We start from the raw sequence: 22,379 nt of genomic DNA on the forward strand, positions 1-22,379 counted from the left end.
GATCAAATATACTAGTTAAGTATATTATTTATTCATTTATCAGTAGTTATTTATCATAACAATTTCATTGCATCTATCGATGACAATTATTCTTCATGTATACAATTTTAATTATCTTACTAAACCCGACAAGAACATTATTAGTTTAATTTATTTAGACATTAAATTACCGATAAAGAATTGACCAGAATCGAAGAGTTAAATAGGCGAAAGTAAAAAACAACACTGGTACGTTGCTTGCTTAACATTATGCTGTTTTGTATCCTAAATATAATACATTTAATACTAGTCAATTTGTTAAAGCTAGTCATTCATTTTTATATACAATTAAAACTCTTTTTTAAATATATATCAATGAATAAATCGTTTCAACTATAAAATACCAGTTTTATAAAAGATAAAAATGTATTTAAGCTTAAAATCTTACAAAATTACAATAAAGAAAAATTATCTTGGTATCATAAAACCATGTCGTTAAGTTAAAATTACTTAAAACAATGTACAGAAAAACTATACATTTAGTACATATCATACATTATTTTAAAACATATTTTACTATAAGTAATAGTTGACGAGTAAATATAAATTTAAACTTGAATAAATTAAATATAAGAACAGTATTGGCGTAACCATTCCCAGCCGCTTTGTTCATTGATTTCAGAGTCTCTTTGCGAAATACGGAATGCATCTTGTAATCTTTTCTAAAACAACGATAAAATATTTTTTCAGACACGCACAAAATATGGTTCATAATATTCACAATGGATATGAAGATTATTTTTAAAAACAATAAATTAGTAATTTTATTAAATATTATGAAGTATAATAATACAAAAATGAATTTACTTCTTCTAATAAAATTTTTCGGTTTTCTAGTAATTGTACTAACATTACCAACATTAAATCCATTAATTCATCTACATTGACATCTTCTTTCGATGATATCTCTATAAATGGCATTTTTAAATAATCAGCTACCTACAAAAATAACGTTAATTAAAAAAATTACAGGTTTAAACAAACTATTTGTAAAAATAAGTACCAAACATGTTATTTAAATAGAAATAAATGGTGGCGTTGCAGCAAAAGTATATGCATGCCTTTTAAGAAACCAAGAGTAATTATTATTTCATTGTAGTAAGAGAAGTTTAGGATTTGACTTATTTTCACTTCAAATTAGCAATCTTGTTTTGTATAAAAGGAAATACTAATTATTTTGGTACATACCGATTGCCCGATTTCAGTTGTAATCATTCTGGTACGTTTATCACATTTATTACCAACCAAAATTTTGATTACATCACTTGGTGCTTGCTGGAAAAAAAAAGAAATAATAATTTACTGTACAAAAAGTATAATATTATAGGCCCACTACAATTACTTTACTAATATTTAACACTAAATGGTATGGATTTACTTGTTTTTAAAAGGCAATGTATAGCGCTCGCTGTTGCTAGTTTTCATACTCAGCATCGTGCAGCTCTGTTAATTAGGCAGAAAATATCTAGTAAAAAGGATCTGCCAAAATATCATCCTTGAAGAATGCTTTAATGGCTGTAATAGGTTGCTTAAGGAATAGAATAATATAATCTACAGAGTCGGATTGAATCGGAGGACAAAAGAGTAATCGCCCCTGGAATGTGTTTAATCTATGCTATTATACAAAATAATTTCTTTAACTGTCGTACAAGCAATAAGTACTGAACAGTACTTATTCTAGTGAAAGCAATTACCTCATCAATCAAATCACACCACTTATTCAGTTTAAAACACGACTCCTCATTGGTAATATCGTAGACAAGTAATATACACATTGCATTTCTTATATAAAACTTATTCAAAGCATCAAATCTCTCTTGTCCAGCTGTATCCCTAAATGTTAAGAAACAAATAATCAAATACTATTATTTTCGATTGATATCATAAAGTGATTTCCAAAATTAGTTATTTTAATCTTTAATCCAATGTGAGTTTCGACTACGTCGCATTAATTTTAAATATCAAACAAATCCGTCTGATTATAATTACAATTAAATTGAGATTAGAATTCCAGGCTATTCAAATTAAAATAGTTATGAAAGTTTATTATACCAAATTAATTATAACCTATTCTACAATACGATCATTTAATGAATATCTAATTTTTTTTACCAGTAATAAGAGATATGTACTTACCACAGTTCTAGTCTAATTAATTTATTTCCCAAATCAACAGTTTTATGTAAACAATCGATTCCTAAGAAACAAATATACAAAAATATATGATGACTAATAAAAAAAATCTTAAAATGTATTTATTATACCTTTGGTCATCGAATTTTCATTATTATATGTTCCATACATTATCTTTTGCAATAAGCATGTTTTTCCGACACCAGAAGCTCCTAATGTTACTACCTTGCAGATATCTTTTTGCCGATTCATTGGATACAGATATTCCAAACGAAGAATATAATATCTTATAATTAAAATAATATAAACAATATAATTAAAAAAAAAAAATAGGTTTAAGGTCTACAAGACTACAGCTACTGTTATATTAGCCGTATAAAACGTCGAAGTATAACAAGGTTTGGTAATAATAATTAATTTGAATGAAAATTCTAATTTGTATTGTACCTATCTGTGTGTAGTATGTACATTTTGTTATCAGTAATGGATATTGATAACATTTGTTATCCCTTATAAATATAATTGATAATACCATGTTGTTTATCGCTAGCGACGGGATAACACCACTTTTTCCAAATTGCATATATTACCAAGGACCACTTTTTCCATTGTACACTTTTTACCAATGACCAGTTTTCCTAATATTAATTTATCCCAACTAGGAAAACATGTAGTTTGGAAAAACTGGTGTTTGGTAAAAATAATAACTGAAAAATTGGTTTTAAACACATTTACCAATTAGTAAAAGTGCATAATAGTTAAAAGTTTTTTTATGTTTTTTACCTACAACTAGTTTTTTTAATATTTATTTATTCCAATTGGCTATATAATATATATTATAACTTTCATCTAATTTATTTTTTTTAATACTTTTAAGCTTAGATGTTAATGAATATTGACCATAGGTGTATTTAAACATGCAATTTAAAATGTCAAAGTATGCCTATTAAAATCGGCTTTAAATTTTAAGCCGTGTTTTCAAATAGCTGACATGACAGAATACAAATAATATTATTTTACGTAGGTTAATTAGGTAACTACTTAAAAAGGTATTTTACAGGATAACATTGTATTACAATTATTTGGTAATATTTTAAAATCAAAAAGAACAATGACGATTATTTAAAAATTGTTGGATAATATTTGTATAGCCATACTTATCATTTAATATTTTTTCTTACGTGTATCATTTTCTTTAGCTTATACTAATTAACACGATTATAGATAATATTAAAATGGAACATTTTAAGTAATTATACTTACAAATATACTACTACTAAATCTAGAACTATAGGCAAATATATGTTCAAAAGTTGCAAATATGCAAATATATGCAATATAAGCTTGCTGATTTGAAATGTAGACTCTAGTCTTTGTGAATCGAATTTACATCGTATTAGGGTACAACTCTAATTTTACTAAAAAAATTCCGAAAGACATAAACATCCAAGCTTTACTAGGCAAGTACCTTACCTATTAACTACACTCATATTCAAAGTTTTCAATGGAATTATAACAGAAAATTACAATAGTTATTAATTGTTTATTACGTTTTACAAAGTAGGTAAAGACGTTTCAAAGTTTAAATAATTTTATATTACTTTATCCTCGATTCAAATTTGATTCTTAATATTAAAATTATATCGATACTATGTTAATCATAAATATAATAACAGCATTTTCAAATGTTATGAAATTAATTATTTATAACTAAATTTAAATGTTTAAATACCAAATGTTTACAATTTATAAAATGTCTATATCATGCCTAGAGGTCTATATTATTTATTTTATTTTATTCTACTCGTAAATAAGGTACCTACAGATATCAAGTTGATATAAAAACGTGTGATGTTTTTATAAACTTTGATAGAGTTCCTATTTAAATATCAGCATTGGACCTTCTAGGCCTGTACGTACGGCTTGCATAATGATTCTGATGATGAATTGTGTAGGTATTTATTGTCATTTGTAGTCCAGTCGTTTTTGCCAATGTTGTAGAAACAGTATCAAAGACAAGACCACTATTGTACTTATAACTTGTATGAATAATGAATATACAGCTAAATACAATTATGAGAAGACAAATTTCTAAAATTTTCCTTCAGTGAACTAAGTATAAACAATGTAGTCATTGGGAAAAAATAACATAGTGAATTGTTATTTATTGATTCAATATATTACACTTAAATTTCCATTTATTGTATTTTTTTAATAATTGTGTGAATTTGAATGTGTTTAAGACGTTTTACTACCAAGATATCTATGTTATCATAGACCTATAAAGAAGTATATATATATAGGATTTCTTTAAAGGTCTATGATCTATACTTAGTCTATTTTGTAAAAACAGCGTTGGGCCATAAAGGCATTTAAGCTGATAATTATATAGTATATAATATAATATAATATAGGTATATTATTATTTAATATTTAAAGTAATTGAGATTTCAATACAATTTTTAAAATAGGGTAACGGCACCAGCGATTGGCACTATATTCCAGTATTTGCAATGCAGTGTTTTTACCACAGATAAAATATCTTCCTTTTTTTTAATGACATTTTGTATAAAAATATTATCTCAATGGTCTAATTGTATATAATATATTAATATTGTATCTGTGATATAAATAAACACTATCTCAAAACACTGAGATAGTGCCAATCACTGTTGTCATTACCCTATGTTAGTTTTTTTTTGTTATTTCAAAAAATACATTATTAGTAAATTATCTGTGGTGTACTTAGGATTTAAAAAAATTTTAATTAAGATCTACATACAAGAAAAATTATTTTAATACAGAGTTATTATATGAATGGTGCGTACAGACTACAGTACTCGATTGGAAAATCAAAAAGTAGGGGGACGTTCTTACTTTTTAAAAAAAGAGCTTTTTTTTACCGAGTACACTACAATTTCTGAAAAATAGCTGAGGTTTCAGATCGAGATTTCCCGAATGTTTAGTAACGATACTATATAATAAATAAATTAATAAATTATATAATTAATAAATTGATAGTCAATATCTATACATACAACTATGTTATGCCTATAATTAGTAATATACATATTACTGGTTTGTTTTTATAAGTAAGCAAATAAATTATATAAAATTATTGATCATGCCTAACATACAGCATAACCCGATAATGATCAAATATACTAGTTGAATAGGTGAACGTAGGAAACTACACTGGTGCGTTGCTTGCTCAACATTATGCTGTTTTGTATCCTAAGTATAATACACTTAAAACTATGTAAAATCTAGTAATTTATTTTTATATACAATTAATACTCTTTTTAAATATATATATAATATATATATATATCAATAAATAAAACGTTTTAAGTATAAAATACAGATAAGAATGTATTTAAGCTTAAAATATTACAAAATTACAATAAAGAAAAATTATTTTGGGAGAAATCATAAAATCTTTTAGTTCTCTTTGCCAAGTCGTTAAGTTAAATTTACTTAAAAATAATAGCTTAGAAAATCTGTAATTAGTACTGGAAAACTATACATTTGGTACATATCATACATTATTTAAAAATATATTTTACTATAAGTAATAGTTGACGAGTAAATATAAATTTAAACTTGAAGAGTTTAAATATAAGAACAGTATTGGCGTAACCATTCCCAGCCGCTTTGTTCATTGATTTCGGAGTCTCTTTGCGAAATACGGAATGCATCTTGTAATCTTTTCTAAAACAACGATAAAATATTTTTTCAGACACGCACAAAATATGGTTCATAATATTCACAATGGATATGAAGATTATTTTTGAAAACAATAAATTAGTAATTTTATTAAATATTATGAAGTATTAAATAATAATAAAAAAATGAATTTACTTCTTCTAATAAAATTTTTCGGTTTTCTAGTAATTGTACTAACATTACCAACATTAAATCCATTAATTCATCTACATTGACATCTTCTTTCAACGATAGCTCTATAAATGGCATTTTTAAATAATCAGCTACCTACAAAAGTAACGTTAATTAAAAAAAAATACAGATTTAAACAAACTATTTGAAATAATAAGTATTAGTGTGATATTTTAATAAAAATAAATGGTGGCATCGCAGCAAAAGTAAACGGATGCCTTTTAAGAATCCTAGAGTAGTTATTATTTATTATATTATCATTATTTCATTGTAGTAAGAGAAGTTTAGGATTTGACTTATTTTCACTTCAAATTAGCAATCTTGTTTTGTATAAAAAGAAATACTAATTATTTTGGTACATACCGATTGCCCGATTTCAGTTGAAATCATTCTGGTACGTTTATCACATTTATTACCAACCAAAATTTTGATTACATCACTTGGTGCTTGCTGGAAAAAAAAAGAAATAATAATTTACTGTACAAAAAATATAATATTATAGGCCACTACAATTACTTTACTAATATTTAACATTAAATGGTATGGATTTACTTGTTTTAAAAAGGACAAGTGAGTAAGACAATGTATAGCGCTCGCTGTAGCTAGTTTTGATACTCAGACTAGTGCAGCTCTGTTAATTAGGCAGAAAATATCTAGTAAAAGGGATCTGCCAAAATATCATCCTTGAAGAATGCTTTAATGGCTGTAATAGGTTGCTTAAGGAATAGAATAATAGAATCTACAGTGTCGGATTGAATCGGAGGACAAAAGAGTAATCGCCCCTGGAATGTGTTTTAAAATAATTTCTTTAACTGTTGTACAAGCAATAAGTACTTATTCTAGTGAAAGCAATTACCTCATCAATCAAATCACACCACTTGTTCAGTTTAAAACACGACTCCTCATTAGTAATATCGTAGAGAAGTAATATACACATTGCATTTCTTATATATAACTTATTCATAGCATCAAATCTCTCTTGTCCAGCTGTATCCCTAAATGTTAAGAAACAAATAATCAAATACTATTATTTTTGATTGATATCATAAAGTGATTTCCAAAATTAGTTATTTTAATCTTTAATCCAATGTGAGTTTCGACTATGTCGCATTAATTTTAAATATCAAACAAATCCGTTTGATTATTATTACAATTCAATTGAGATTAGAATTCCAGGCTATTCAAATTAAAATAGTTATAAAAGTTTATAATACCAAATTAATTATAACCTGTTCTACAATACGATCATTTAATGAATATCTAATTTTATTTTACCAGTAATAAGAAATATGTACTTACCACAGTTCTAGTGTAATTAATTTATTTCCCAAATCAACAGTTTTATGTAAACAATCGATTCCTGAGAAACAAATATACAAAAATATATGATGACTAATAAAAAAAATCTTAAAATGTATTTATACCTATGGTCATCGAATTTTCATTATTATATGTTCCATACTTTATCTTTTGCAATAAGCATGTTTTTCCGACACCAGAATCTCCTAATGTTACTACCTTGCAGATATCGTTTTGCCGATTCATTGGATACAGATATTCCAAACGAAGAATATAATATCTTATAATTAAAATAATATAAACAATATAATTAAAAAAAGAAATAGGTTTAAGGTCTACAAGACTACAGCTACTGTTATATTAGCCGTATAAAACGTCGAAGTATAACAAGGTTTAGTAATAATAATTAATTTGAATGAAAATTCTAATTTGTACTGTACCTATCTGTGTGTAGTATGTACATTTTGTTATCAGTAATGGATATTGATAACATTTGTTATCCCTTATCAATATGATTGATAATACCATGTTGTTTATCGCTAGCGACCATAGAGTGGTATCATAGACCTATTCCTTGGTTATCTTCAACGGTAATGACCGTGGCCTAGTACCTATACCTACCTTCGCGGTACGCCGAAAAATACTTGGAACTTGGAAGTAATTCAAGTCAAAAGTGAAAATAATCAGCAATTTATTTATTTGTTTTATAAACTAATGCATTATGCTGTTAATGGTTTATAGTGTAAACTTGAAACTTCACACCGTGATAATCAAAGAGTGAGCCCTGTGGGGTAGGTGCATTCTAAAATATTATCCGTAGGTATGTAATTTTATTAGAGAACAGGTTGGTAAATAATGTATTAAACCTTATAATATTTCTGAGCTTACGGGTTGCTAATTTTATGAATTTCAACTAGGTATTAAAAATAACCACACAATTTGACCACTTTAAAAACACCTATTTCAACATTCAAGTCGATTCATTATTTCAATAAACACAGAAAATATCAGATACCTTAAGTATACTGAGTCTGTTGTGACCGTTGGTGATGATAGCTTTGCTACTGTAATACCTGGTTTTTAAATATTTGAATATTTAATTTTTTTTTTGTAGAAACCTCTATTGTTTAATAAAAATAATTACCTATCTCACAAAAAACTTACCGAATTTGATTTGTTGAAAAAACATGTCCGTGGTATCGATGAGAAGCTACAGAGATCTACAGTAATTTTGTATGTACCTATTTATCTGTCTAAAACCAATGTCTTCAGTGTATTCACTATTACAACCATCTATGTCCTTAAAAACTGGAAAAAGGAACTAGATTTGCTAACCCTTATCAATGAATCCGGTTGAATACCTCGGATTAGTTATTAGTAATTCTCTTAAATGGGTTAGACCATGTCAATAAAGTGCATACTTTAATTAGGCAAATGCACAATAAACATTAAATTTATTAAAATATCCATATTTTTAATTTCAGTAGATATGTTAATAATTAGCTAATAAACAATATTTCAAATAATTAACTTATAATACAAAATAAAACAAGTTATTCTACACATTCAATGCCATTAAACATACCCAACTCTAAATAGTCTATTCAAATTAAATGTGAGTTAGCCAAGATTGTACTTTCTAAATAATTATACTTTGTATTCAATGTATTTACTGTTAAAAAAAATGTATTATGAATTTAAATAAATATCAATCGTGGCAGAATCCAGTTGTCAGATGGTTGTATTAGCTATTGAAGGTTTTATATGATTTTATTTGAATTATGATAAAAGCCAGTACAGCAGGAACAGAACATATTGGGGCTTGGGTTTGAGTACATTTTTTAAATTTCTATCCAATTAGTTGCTTTTTAGGTTTGTAAAATTGCTATTTGAAGAAATTGGTTTAGCGGGTTAAAATCAAGTTGTGTGGCCAGGAAAAAAATAATATAATAACAATAACTTTTCAGCTAGAGGTTCGTAACAATTTAATGTAATAGGAAATATTTTGTATAATTTTAAAAATTATCATTAACGATAAAAATAAGATTTATATTAAACAAAAGATTCAAATGCTGGTTGAGTGAATGGTATTATAATTATTAATTGATAATCTTCGTTTCAGATGAGCTTAATTTTGTCTTCTACCGTTATTTACCAGGTCCAACATATGGTCAGCCTTGAAACTATTGTAAAATTCGTCTTCCGTAATAATACCGTAATCTGAAATTCATACTTGCATTAAAATAAACTAATACATACACCATCAATGACTTTTTTTAAAAATGTTTTGATGATAATATCTTTTGTTAGAAGCTAACTCGAGACTTTCATTTATCACAATGTATATTTTTTTCCAATGTATATTGTACAGTTACACTTTAAGTGAATCTGTGTACAATTTGTATAATGTAAATTGTTCGCTTTAACTCAACATTAAAAATAAACTAGCACAGTATCTGATCACAAAAGTAAATACAATAATTAAAAATCAGCAGGGAAAGAAGTTAGCAAAGTGGGGCCATAACAATTAAATTAAGTCTGAAAATGATATTGTCATAATTAAACGCTTTTATGTGAATCTATGAATAGTACAGCAACAAAATTAAAAACAGCAAATAGCTGTTTTGTTTTTTTAATAATATATAACAATTATAATTCAATAACGATGCTCAGAAATTACTAAGTATACTCTGTCCTCATTATTTCCCTGCGTGTGTTTAATATAACATTTAATATTAATTTGACATTTGTTAGATATTAGCTCAATGCAATACATTATGATATCTGACTGTAAAACATTGTACATGCAGGACGATTTTTTAACACGGGCCACTCAATATCTCGCAGGGTTTAATAAGAAATTAAAATGTTTTTTTTTCATATTGTTTTTTATAGAATTTGATCTCAATTTTTCTCAACTATTTTGTTTTTACCCCCTCCCAACTTAGTGTTTTTGACATCAACTTTTGTATTTTTAATTTGAGAATAATGTACAAAAAAATTTGACTGACCGATAACCAGTTTCGGATAACTATTTTTGAAGTTATTCAAGTTTAGGGCTAGTACTATTTTTATCTGCACGCATTTCCAAACCGCACTTCCCCTCCTATCTCAAACTTTTAAACTCTTTTAACTTTAATAATAGTTGTCCAAAACTGATATCAACCAGTCAAAATTTGTAGTACATTATTCTAAATTTAAAAAGTTAATGAATTATATACGTTACCATTTATGTTTCAAAAGTTGTTAACAAAATAACTAAGTTGGGGGGGGGGGGGAAATAGTGTAAAATTGAGATCTCATTTTATACAAACATGAAAAAAAAATTAAATTTCTTATTAAACTCTATGAGATAAAATCGGAAAGAGCTATTTATTAGCGGCAAAGGATACGCAATATTTGATAAAAATTTATTAATAGCCATTTTTAAGATGCCGACTAGTAGTTTTAAGGTGAAAAAATATATATAGGTAAAAAAAGTATAAATTTTTCAGTAATAATACTTTAAAAAATATTTTTCTCCGAGTTATGGTGAAAGTTTAATAAAAAATTACTTTCATAGAGGTCATTTTCTGGCGTATCTATTGGACGGATTTCATTATTTTTTTTTTAAGTGAAGCATACTATTTATTCTGTGGGGGGGGGGGGCTAAAAGGCCGATTTTTGATTTAGAAATTATGGAATTAGTTAGAATTATTAGAAAAAAACTATGGACATATAAATGCTTATACATTTATTTTGAAAACAAAAATAAAAAACCGGCCTTCTAGCCCACATAGAAAAGATGTTCAACTATATAACAAAGAAAAAAAATATATTTGACTTGTGACTTCGCGTGATAGTCTTTATTTGTAAAAAATACCAATTATATTTAAAAAAGTTATTAAATACTTATCGTGATTTTTCAACATACTATGTAAATACTTTACGATCTCAGAGATATTTTGTCCAGAATAGTTTTTGCTCACCAAATAAGCTATTACATTTGGTTTTGTAATATTTTGAGGATATGCCGTTTTAAGAGCATCATATATTTCACGCTTCTTTTGCATTATCTAATTATAATTCCCAAATGAAAAAAAAATATTAATATATAATGTTTTTAAATATATTTTTTTAGTCATAATTATTTAATAGTACTATTAAAAAAAAAAAACAAAATCATTAATCTATCGCTTTATGGAAAATTAATACACATTTTCCACTAAAAAAATGATTCAGTTTTTGCTATAACTAGTGTTATAGCAAAGACTGAATAATTTTTTTAGCTACATTAATCAAATATCGATAGCTTCAATTAAAAAAAAAAATTACCTGAACACCAGTTGCAGCAGTTGAATGTTTAATAAATAATATCAGACATAGAAAAACGACGAATTTGAAATGCATGTTGCTTTAAACGTCTTTCTACTTTTCCAGATAAGTAAAAACATAAAATATGATACTCGTCTAATATTTTTCGGGTTTTATAGTGAACTTTTCACCTACGGCCTACATATATTAATCGTATACAAACAGCGTTTGTCAAAGCTGTAGTTTGTTTTTGTTATGCTAACAATTTTATAGTTTTTCTTTCGGCCTATTTCTTAAAATGCTAATAGCTCCAAAAATATTTGTTTAAAACTTGTTTTCGACAAGAGTCTATTTTTTTCAACCAAATATTCATGGTCAAATAAATATATAAACTCTATGCTTGTCCTCCACTATGAACCGCCTCCACTGTACTGGCTTTTTTTTTTTTTAAATAAAAAATATTCTGAAAAATTGTTAAATACTTGGGCATTCATCTTGACAAGCGACTAACCTGGGCTACTCACATCAAAATTAAAACGCTATTCCTTAAATTAAAATTCCATAGCTTAAGACGTCTCTCCAATTCCACTCTACCACTATAAATCACCCGAATCCACTGATATCCAATATTTCTTCTCTTACTCTTCCAAACAATCCTCCTCGTCGATTAAAACCAAATTGGTCACGCGACCTTCTCAATAACTAAAAAAAAAAATCAAAAAGTTTTTTTAAGGAATTCAAAACAATTATAATTATGTAATTGAATCTAGTTGAAGTAGTGTTACTGGGCACCCCCTTCTTTCTCGTTGTCCTGTCATTGTATTATATATTTTTTTTCAAATTTACCTATTGTAACTAATATTACAGATTGTAGATATATATTTTTAATAAAAAAAAAACGAGGTTTTGCTGTATTATTTTACTTAATAATACAGGGTGAACCAACTAACGTAAGACACTCATTTTTTTTCTGAAAATAAGAATATTTTTAGAATTTGTTTTCCCTAAACTTTTAGGTAGATATTTTGCTACATTTTTCAATATTTTGAAAATTTTTATCAACAATCCTTATAAGCCAAAAAGGGGGATTTTTGGTTTTTTCAAATGGCAACATATGTTTTTAATTACGTAAATTTGTAGACAAAAAATATTTCAGCCGAGTCTGCAACCACGAAAGAGCATTTTCTTGTCTCGTTGAAGTACCGAATAAATTTAGAAAAGAGGTGGAATTATAGATAATGAAATAGTATATTAACAAGCAATAACAAGCTAGTATCTAAGTAAGGTGGCTAGTAAACATATCAAGTTTCTGGCTAATATTGTAGCGTTTTCATAATATCTGGCCTAAAACAATTCATAGGAATATGACCTCTTCAATTATTGAATTTATTTTACTTCTAGTTTGAACGTTGTGACTTGTGAATATAACATTTATGCCCCTAACACCCCATTCCCATTACCACCCCCACCCCAACCCAATTCACACCCTCGCCTCCAACTCCATCCTCATTCCTACCCCCAACCTCATTCCCACTCTCAACCCTATTACCACCCCCATCACCATTCCCAACCCTGATCCGATTCCCACCCCAACCACATTCCCATCCCCCATCCTGTTCCAACCCCAACCCTCATTTCTAATCTCTTATCTCTTATCAGATAACAGCATAACGCTTTTTTCGTAATACATTTTTCGGTTATGTTGAAGAGCTAAGACATGAAAATGTCAAAATATGTTAGCTTTTGAATTTTGAATTTTCATTAATTGACATTATAACACATTGGCATTATCTACCTTGTCATGAATGTACATATCATTGGAATTACATTTCTATTGTAAAATACTTGGATAATATTAAATATATAGATTATTTTAATAATAATAGCACCGAAGTTTGTGTGGATTTATTTTATAATCACATTCGTTTTATTATGGATAATTTTATTCCTAAAATTCAAATTCGTGAATCCGAATTCCCCAAACGGTTTAGTAAGGAACTAAAAACTCATATAAAACATATAATATGATAAACTGCACAATATGAAATAATACTCGTGAATAGATAAAGTCGAAAGTAAGTTTAAAATATGTGTAAAATAATATTGTAAAAAATATTTTTCTCCGAGTTATAGCGAAAGTTTAATAAAAAATTACTTTCGTAGAGGTCATTTTCTGGCGTATATATTGGACGGATTTCATTATTTTTTTTTTTAAGTGAAGCATACTATTTATTCTGTGGGGGGGGGGGGGCTAAAAGGCCGATTTTTGATTTAGAAATTATGGAATTAGTTAGAATTATTAGAAAAAAACTATGGACATATAAATGCTTATACATTTATTTTGAAAACAAAAAACCGGCCTTCTAGCCCACATAGAAAAGATGTTCAACTATATAACAAAACAAATATATATATATTTAACCCGGTTGGGTTGATACTTCAGAAAGTGACTCCGCGTGTTAGTCTTTATTTGTAAAAAATACCAATTGTATTTAAAATTTAACGTCTTAAACACAAACTACAGCAAAAATCGATAAAAAAACCCAAATGAAAGATTGGTATTCGATCGCCTGTTGATTGGAGGGTAATTGAAAAATGTATAGTTTTCTGAATTTCGCTACCATAAAAACATGTAGGTAATCTTTTTTAAAAACAATTACCTACTTAAATTTAATAATTTGATTTAAAGTTATTAAAGTGGGGTACGAAAGTTTGACCTTTGACCAAAATTCGGCTTTTGCGTATATATAGGTACTTAATAACAATAATACGATTTAACGTGCCACGTGCTTAACAGTATATTTTTACATTTTTACCTGTCTGTTGTTTGAGTTGCTTTGCAAATGACTCCTACAGCTCACATTTAATGTCCCGGTTGCGATGGGCTTTGTCCCGCTGGTCCCACAAGCGAAGCTCATCTCTCACAAGCTGTATTAACAACTCCTTGTCAATTTTTCCTGTCATTTTCTCGTTAAATTTTTAACTTTTCTATTTGCTTTAACTTTTTTCGGGAAATGTTTTCGCGTCGGACTCCGAATACGGATTTAAAACAAACATGTTTGTTCGGCCGTCATATCAGATCGGATTGGGAATAGTCGTAAGTGGTCGTAAGTATTGGGTCGTTAGTTTTTACACTTACAACAATATTTCCCAATTTTAAAATATCTTATAGAAAATATATTCGTTGGTAAAAGTAGATGTAAGGCTTATGTGTCTTTTGGATATTTTCATACTTTGGAAAATTAGATAATTAGTAATATAACTTTTATAACAATTTATCTATTGTCTATGTTTATGTTCTTAGTGTTCTCTTATTTGTAATTGGGTATTAACCCGTTTAAAAATACAATAAATAAATAAATCAATAAACTGCTCAACGATTACATTAAAGGGATTGAATGCAGGAATGCATGTTATTATGGAAGTCGATTGTCAATTAATTGATTCATTTACTTCGAAAAGACAAATAAAATAGGACTTAAACACAATTTTAAATGAAATATCATTAGTCGATTTCTACATTAACCTAGAAAAGTGGCCGCTTTAGTCAAATATTTTTACATAATCGATATCTAACCATCCTGAGTTGGCCTAAAATGTCCAACAAACAGGCCACTCAACCCCCTTAAGATGGGTCAAAACATATTCGCTGGAATGAAACTTATACATTTTACAACAGTTTTTGGCTACAATAAATTCTGACTTGAGAGCATTTTCTTCAATGTCTAATGAGTAAGCATGCTATTCCCAATACACGTTCAATCAAGATGTCAATGTATTATTTTCACTCCAAAATATCTATTTGAATCATAACCATTTTTTGTGACATACGAAAACCCTTAAAAAGTAAAACGTTTTTTTAAAATCAACTTTGAAATTTATAGAAAATACGTTACATTTTTTTATGTAGCCTTTGAGCTACTAGAGAGGGTATTCTACAGATGGGCTCTCCCTTCTTTAATTACACCTATGGATTTGTATGGGAAAAATCGCCTTTGATGATGTATCTAACCTATGTTTTCAAACAGGGTTTTGAACCCAATTTGTATTTGAATTTCACAGTCATAGTTTTCAAAACCGAATATGAGTCGATTGAACAATTTACCAACACGACGTTAACCGCTTTAAAATGTGCATATATATAAACAGCTCTACAATGTGTATTATACTTAAGCTAAGAAATGTGTCAATATTTTTGTAATCTTCAGTATAAAAACTCTCATATATACATATACATATGAATATCGTAAAAAGGCCTTTGCACAGTATGTTCTTTTTCGAATTCCAGCAAGTATAATAATAATTTCAAACATTGCATCAGCCCCTAACCTAAGCTAGCCGGTTGTTTTTTAAATTGTTCTCAATTGGCAATGTAAAAGATAAACAGATATTTTATCGAGAATTTCAATTGAAAATCTATTCATTTGCTGTTATAACGAAATTGTTATTGTGTTTTCTGCTGTTGTTATCGTTGTAACTGTTCTTATTTGTACAAATGTATCATATGCGAAAATATTTCACTGAAAAACAACTTATTTTTTTGTTCCATCTAGGTCGGTACTATTAGTTTTTATAAAACTTTATGCGAATTGTTGTTTTCAATATTCCACAGTATTTTTTGTCCCTGCGTATTATTTTTCTGTTCGAATACATATAAAAGCTCTTTGAGGAGCACATTTGGGTTTCCAAACCATAATATGTAACGTTTTATTTTATGCTCTGAATTTTCGTTGTATATTATAAATGCGTAAACAACACACTGTTAGTAATATTTTTTTTTTGCGTTTTATTTACCTTAAATTCGTATCGATATGCAAAAACATACGAGTCATAATTATACACATAAAAAAGCTCCTTAATGGTAGATGTACTCAGAATTTTCGTACTATTGCATTTAATAGTAAACTTTCTTAAACGGGAAAACGTGTTGAAAATTATGTATTAATATTATGTATTATTTATTTAAAATAAGAAGAATACTTGTTTTGATTTATTGTTTTGTATGCTTGTTCAAACAGTTACAGTCATACACCAATGTCTTAAATAAGAAAATATTCGAAAACAATAACAACATTTTTGAACATCGACCTAGTTAAATTATTTGAAGTCTACAACGTTAAAACGATTTTGATAATTATTATATTTTGGGTCCAATAATTTTTTACTTGAGTAAATAAAATTGTAGGGCAATTGTCGGTATTCCGAATTTAGTTTTATAAATGTATAGAAAAAAATTATATTATAAGACTAACAGGATACATTCCATCTCTTACGGAATATTTTAAAATTAATATAAATATTTGTATACAAATGTGTGGATAACCTAATTTTTTATTATAAATAAATCCTTTGGCCGACTACTATATAATTTATAACATCTTAGATCAATAATTAATAACATTTTTCATCTGGAATTTCGATAAAATTTATTCTTTACACTTGCAATATTTTTGTTTTATTATTTCTCGCTGACTCTTTCACAAACATTAGCTTAAATGAATCAGTAGATTGATGGAGAAAGGAATTTTGAAAAAAAAAACAAGCAAACAGAAATAAACGAACTATCATCAGACATCACGTATTTCGAGTTAAGGCCTTAAGTCTTAACAACGTCACATATAAAAAAAATGTTATAATCTGTTTGTGTGCATTATTAATTTATTATATAATATGTTTTTAAATAATTATCAAGGCTTAACCTAATTAAATTTGTTTTGTATTATACATGTATTAAGAATTGTACAGATACCTAATTGTTATTGCTTATTTTCCAATTTTAATTAAGGTTTTTATAAAAAATATTTTCCCAAGTTTTATACATAAAAAATAAATTGTTTCTTCTAAACACAAAATAAAATTATATTATCATTATTATTATTGACCATGATCAGGTTGACACTATTTAGCTACTACAACGGCTATCTGAAATAGAGATTCTATTTTTTACGTCAAGATAAAAAATAATAGAGATTGTTATAAAGCTAAAAAGTCTGATTTCTCCTAAATCGACAAAACCTTAAGAAGACGTTTACCCCTTATTTTAGATGCATTACGCATAAGTAGTCAGTTTTTACACCTGGCTAAACGGAAATCCAATTTATTCAGACCATGATGTTTTTAAACAAAAGCAAGATGATGACATATCCTTTTGCAATATAATGTCTTATTTAAGTTACAACTATTAAAAAAAAAAAAGGTTTTCTATATGTCTAAGTGTAAGATTAATATTTAGTGTATTTACAAAAATAGCTATTTTCACAAAAAAAAAAAAGGTTTTTTGCTTTAAAGCAACCGAGCAAAACGCATTCTGCTTAGCTATATGTTTAAGTTAAAAACATTTTAATCTCTGTTTAAGATGCTGTAATACTTGATAGTAAATAAACAAACTTCCAAAAAAAAAAACCTGATTCCCAACTATCTAGTGAAATAATAGTTACACGTCATCACCTCTTAACTTTAAACTAAGATCTTGCAAATACTTCCTATACCTAATTCTTTAATAAATTGGGAGTATCACGTACGTCCTCTTAACCATACCGATCGGATTGACTGTTATAGTCAAATAATCCGTGATAAACTTTTGTAAAATATTTTTAATTAGCTTAGATTTATAGCTAAATAGTTGTAAGAAATCATTGTTCTACTTAAACTAATATTTGTATTATTAATTACTACGTATCTTTTTACATGATTTTCTTTAACTCGCTAACACGTAATCTTGCAAAACTTATTTAACCCACTATCCGATGTCGTATAGGGCTGAAACTTGGCACAGAAACTCATCTCAGATGACAATACAATATCCTGTAATTAATATTGGGGCTCGAATATCCAGGTCGCCGTACACAGGGTCATATGTGGGGTGGGATCATTTCACTTAAATTTCACTTTTTTTCAAATCTTCCAAAATGAATTTAACCCACTTCCCAATATCGTATAGGAGGCTGAAATTTAACCCTGACACTTATTTTGGATGATTCTACAATGTTCTGTCATAATATTGGGACCCGGACATCCGAATTCATTTGTGTTAAGTATGATGAAATGTTTGTGTCACACACTAATAATGAATCAAATTTAAATTACAAGAAAACTTACATCATAAAACATTATCTGGAAGTGTGTCTGATAAATTTACTAGGGACTTTGTTGAATAGGGCCCGCGCTTTTCTTTTTAGTAAAAAATTAAACATGTTCAATATTATTTAAAATTATAGTTAATTTTTAGTTGTTTTCAAAGTAATTGACATTTTTAACAGTTTTAACTTTTTTTACTATTTTTTAGAAAATCATGTTTTTTTAAAAACGTTTTTCCAACTTTATAATGTCGCATAACTGAACCCAAGGACAAACATTTCTCCACAGGTAGCTACACTATTTACCACTAGCAATCGGAGCATAATGGGTTCTCTATCTTTTTTTTTTTAATCACTTATAGGCTATAAGTACTGAAATTTAACTCATAATTAGTTTATGTTTTATATCTAATTATTCTCAAACTAAATATGGTCTCCAGTGCATCCATATATTGCTCTAATTTCACTCTTAATAATTCAGCTGCCTCATTTACTGACACTAAATCACCTGCAAACACTAAAACATGCATATCCCATGTATGAATGTAATTTCATTTAACAATAATGAAACAAGTATATGGGCTTAATTCTGATACTTGACTTTTTTTTTGTAAATTCTGTTTCACACAAGTTATTATTTTATACCCTAAATACGTTATTTAAATTTTTAATGGGTTCTTTGAAGCAAAAAAAAAAAAAAAAATGACAAGAGGAAAAATTAATGAAGAATTTCGAAGCTCTTATTTCTCTAATTTGGTATTAACAATTGTTATAAGTTATATAGCCCTTGAATAGTCATAATTGTTTTAAACTCAAAAACGCGTGTCAACAATTGAATTTCTTATCTTTTTTTTTTACTATTAACAAAACGCTTAAAGGTACTTTTTTACTGCGATTGTTTTTTCCATGATTGATCGACTATTTCCAAAATTCGCAAATCACGTTTAAAGCGTCGGTTGTCATTTTATTCCGTATTGTCCACGAGTCACGACTTAAAAATTGAAATTTAATTTTCGTTTCTCCTTTATTTGTACTAAAACGCATTTTCTGTAATTTTGTTGACCAAGCATCGAAATAAAATAATTTTTAAACTTTTTTTTGCATAACCGTGTGTTATATTTAACCTAAATAAGGATAAAAAAAAATGAAATATTTTATTAAAAAACGTATTCTTTGTGTTTGTAAATTGCAGTTGGATAGGTTTTGATTATTATGTGTTGCTTAAATTAATTGAATAATTATAAGACAATAATTATCATTAAAATGTATTAATATTTTATTATACAACATAATATTACTTAATTACATAATTTGATTATTAATTATAAAAATTATTAAATTTCTTAAATTATTGTATCACGAACAATCTACATCATGGTAGTCAGAAAAACAATTTTTCTTATCATTGCAACATAAAAATACATTGCAATGAGAACATTTGGAATATGGTCTCGACTGAATCCCATTGATAGCGCAAACTTCACAACGTCCTCGGTTAGAAACAAATTTTGGCCAATGGATTCCGCGATTGGTCAATCGGATGTCTTTCGACACAGACCATTCCTTCCCTCTTCTTTTTTTTGTCGCCGGATCCTTATTTTTTGGTGTTTTTCTTTTATTTGACGAAGGAAGTTCTCGTAAAGTTATAAGCCCTTGTACGACTGAACGTCGAAAATCCAGTAAGGAAATATTTCCATGTATTTGTTTGTATATTATGTATGAGTTCACAAACATAATGTCTAACAAACCCCAAGAAATTCGGTGCCACCACTTCTTTGATTTTCCATCAACGCCGTAAGTCATTCTAAGTTGGTCAGCATGGTCTACACCACCCATATAACAATTATAATCACGTGCGACTTGTGGGCGTTGAATATCTTTTTAACGACCAAATTTATCCTTTCTAGTAACTGTTGTTAATTCTGAACCGTGTTAGTTTGATGCCAACATGACATATTTAGTATCTTTCCATTTGTAAATACCAATACCAGTGTTAGTTATTCGATAATCCGATGAACCCCTAGGCGCTTTCGAGTCTTCATCCAAAACCGGAACATCTTTGCGATTTGACCGGATGGTTCCACATGCCAATGAATTTTCAGCTTTTAATTTTTCTAGCAATGGTAATGAAGTGAAATAGTTGTCAACAAATGTATTTTTATTTTTATTCCACTCATCTTTTGTTAAATGTAGAACAACACGCTCACCCAAACCAAAACGACTGAAATTCATCGGATAATTGTTCATCTTTTCCCTGATAAATGCGAAAGTTTTTTATATATCCCCTTTGATCAGATAAACACCATACTTTGTAGCCACGTTTTATGGGTTTTAGAAGATTATATTGTTTCATGCTATTGCGACCTTTAAAAATAATCATTGATTCATCAATACCAAGTTCTCTAATTCCGTGATAAGATGAAGCAAATACTTCGTTGCAGTGTTTAATAAGTGGTCCAAGTTTATACAATTTATCTGTATTATTAATTGGTATTAATGAGTTATCTTGAACATGGAGATTCGACAAGATATTGTCGAATCGATTACGACTCATTGTATTAGACACACAAGAAACATTTAGATCACTAGATGTTGCCCAATAATGTTTCCAACTTGGAAGTTTGTGGTAACCCATCAAAAAATGTATTCCTATGAAGTTCAGTATCTCATGACGTTTAACATTCAAAATACGTCCTCTTTGAGTACTGTATAAATTTGATTGGTACACAATTTGATCTAGAATACCGTCAATAAATTCCAAAAAAATGAGATTGCAGTTTCCCCCGTGAATTTTCCATCAACAGGACCATCTGGGAGAGAATAACGTGGATCTAATGTTTTTGCAGTAATCTTTTTCCATTTACGACGAATTTCAGGGGAGATATTTCCTTTTTTTTTCTTTGAACTATTTGTACGTTTTTTAGGAAGGGGCGAACCGACATAATTTGAAGGGCCAGCAATATTTTCTAAGTTTAGAGCTGGAGTAGAAGTAGGCACAGCTATTACCACAGGTTCTACTGGCTGTATTACGTTTGCGAAATTAATATCAGTATTATCCAAAATAAATTCAAAACTGTCTTCAACATTTTGAATTTCTAATTCACTAGGTACTATATTATTATTTTCAGTAAAAATATTACTGTCCGGAAAAAGAAAATCTTTTCCTCCCGTAATAATATTCGTATCTTCATCTTCTGATAATTCTTCGTCTGTAACTTTGTTATTATCCAATGGAAGATCCTCATTTATCCACTGTAATAGCAAGTTATTATTTGACATTTTTGAAAAAAAATAGTTCAAACGAATAGACGCACACGACACGACAGTCGACGAGAAATTGAATACAGTCAACAAAAAATTTCGCCGTGAAAGACCAACCGTCCATATATTAAATTATCAGTATTTCACTACATTAATGATAAACTCGACAATATAAAATTAGATAGTATATCTAGACATAAATTCGAATATAACCAGAAGTTTTCATATATATATAGTGGCCTGGAAAGACCGTATTAATAACAAAAACAAAACAACAAATCATGTGTATGTATTGAATGCAACCGTTGCCGACTATTATCGCCGATAAAATGTTTAATAACAGCACTACACGTTTAATACTAAACAATATATTTTTGTCAT

At 27.9% G+C, this 22,379-nt stretch overlaps 2 protein-coding genes across 3 annotated transcripts; both read right to left on the minus strand.

Moving 5' to 3' along the window:
• Nucleotides 1-4: 4 nt before the first annotated feature.
• On the minus strand, nt 5-2,936 carry LOC126841226 (uncharacterized). Of its 2 annotated transcripts, XR_007686146.1 has the most exons (7): nt 2,304-2,936; nt 2,176-2,236; nt 1,734-1,872; nt 1,418-1,633; nt 1,228-1,314; nt 847-978; nt 5-701 (listed from the first exon to the last, which is right to left on the minus strand). XR_007686146.1 is itself a non-coding variant. In XM_050577560.1 (6 exons), the coding sequence occupies exons 1-6, from the start codon at nt 2,422-2,424 to the stop codon at nt 603-605; spliced, it is 639 nt and encodes a 212-aa protein (XP_050433517.1). In that variant the 5' UTR covers nt 2,425-2,919; the 3' UTR covers nt 15-602. The 2 variants fall into 2 exon arrangements, 1 of the variants encoding a protein (XP_050433517.1); XM_050577560.1 differs by lacking the exon at nt 1,418-1,633 and having other exon boundaries at nt 15-701; nt 2,304-2,919.
• Nucleotides 2,937-5,597: 2,661 nt separating this feature from the next.
• LOC126841225 (uncharacterized) lies at nt 5,598-7,813 on the minus strand. Its single transcript, XM_050577559.1, has 6 exons — nt 7,494-7,813; nt 7,369-7,429; nt 6,926-7,064; nt 6,433-6,519; nt 6,034-6,165; nt 5,598-5,883 (listed from the first exon to the last, which is right to left on the minus strand). The coding sequence occupies exons 1-6, from the start codon at nt 7,612-7,614 to the stop codon at nt 5,785-5,787; spliced, it is 639 nt and encodes a 212-aa protein (XP_050433516.1). The 5' UTR covers nt 7,615-7,813; the 3' UTR covers nt 5,598-5,784.
• Between the last annotated feature and the right edge of the window lie 14,566 nt (nt 7,814-22,379).

Source organism: Adelges cooleyi, unplaced genomic scaffold, assembly GCF_023614345.1.
Source record: "Adelges cooleyi isolate 19-005CV unplaced genomic scaffold, UGA_ACOO_1.1 ACOO_flye_CR_arks_rails_tigmint_CR_PRNA_38, whole genome shotgun sequence".
NCBI classification, from domain to species: domain Eukaryota; kingdom Metazoa; phylum Arthropoda; class Insecta; order Hemiptera; family Adelgidae; genus Adelges; species Adelges cooleyi.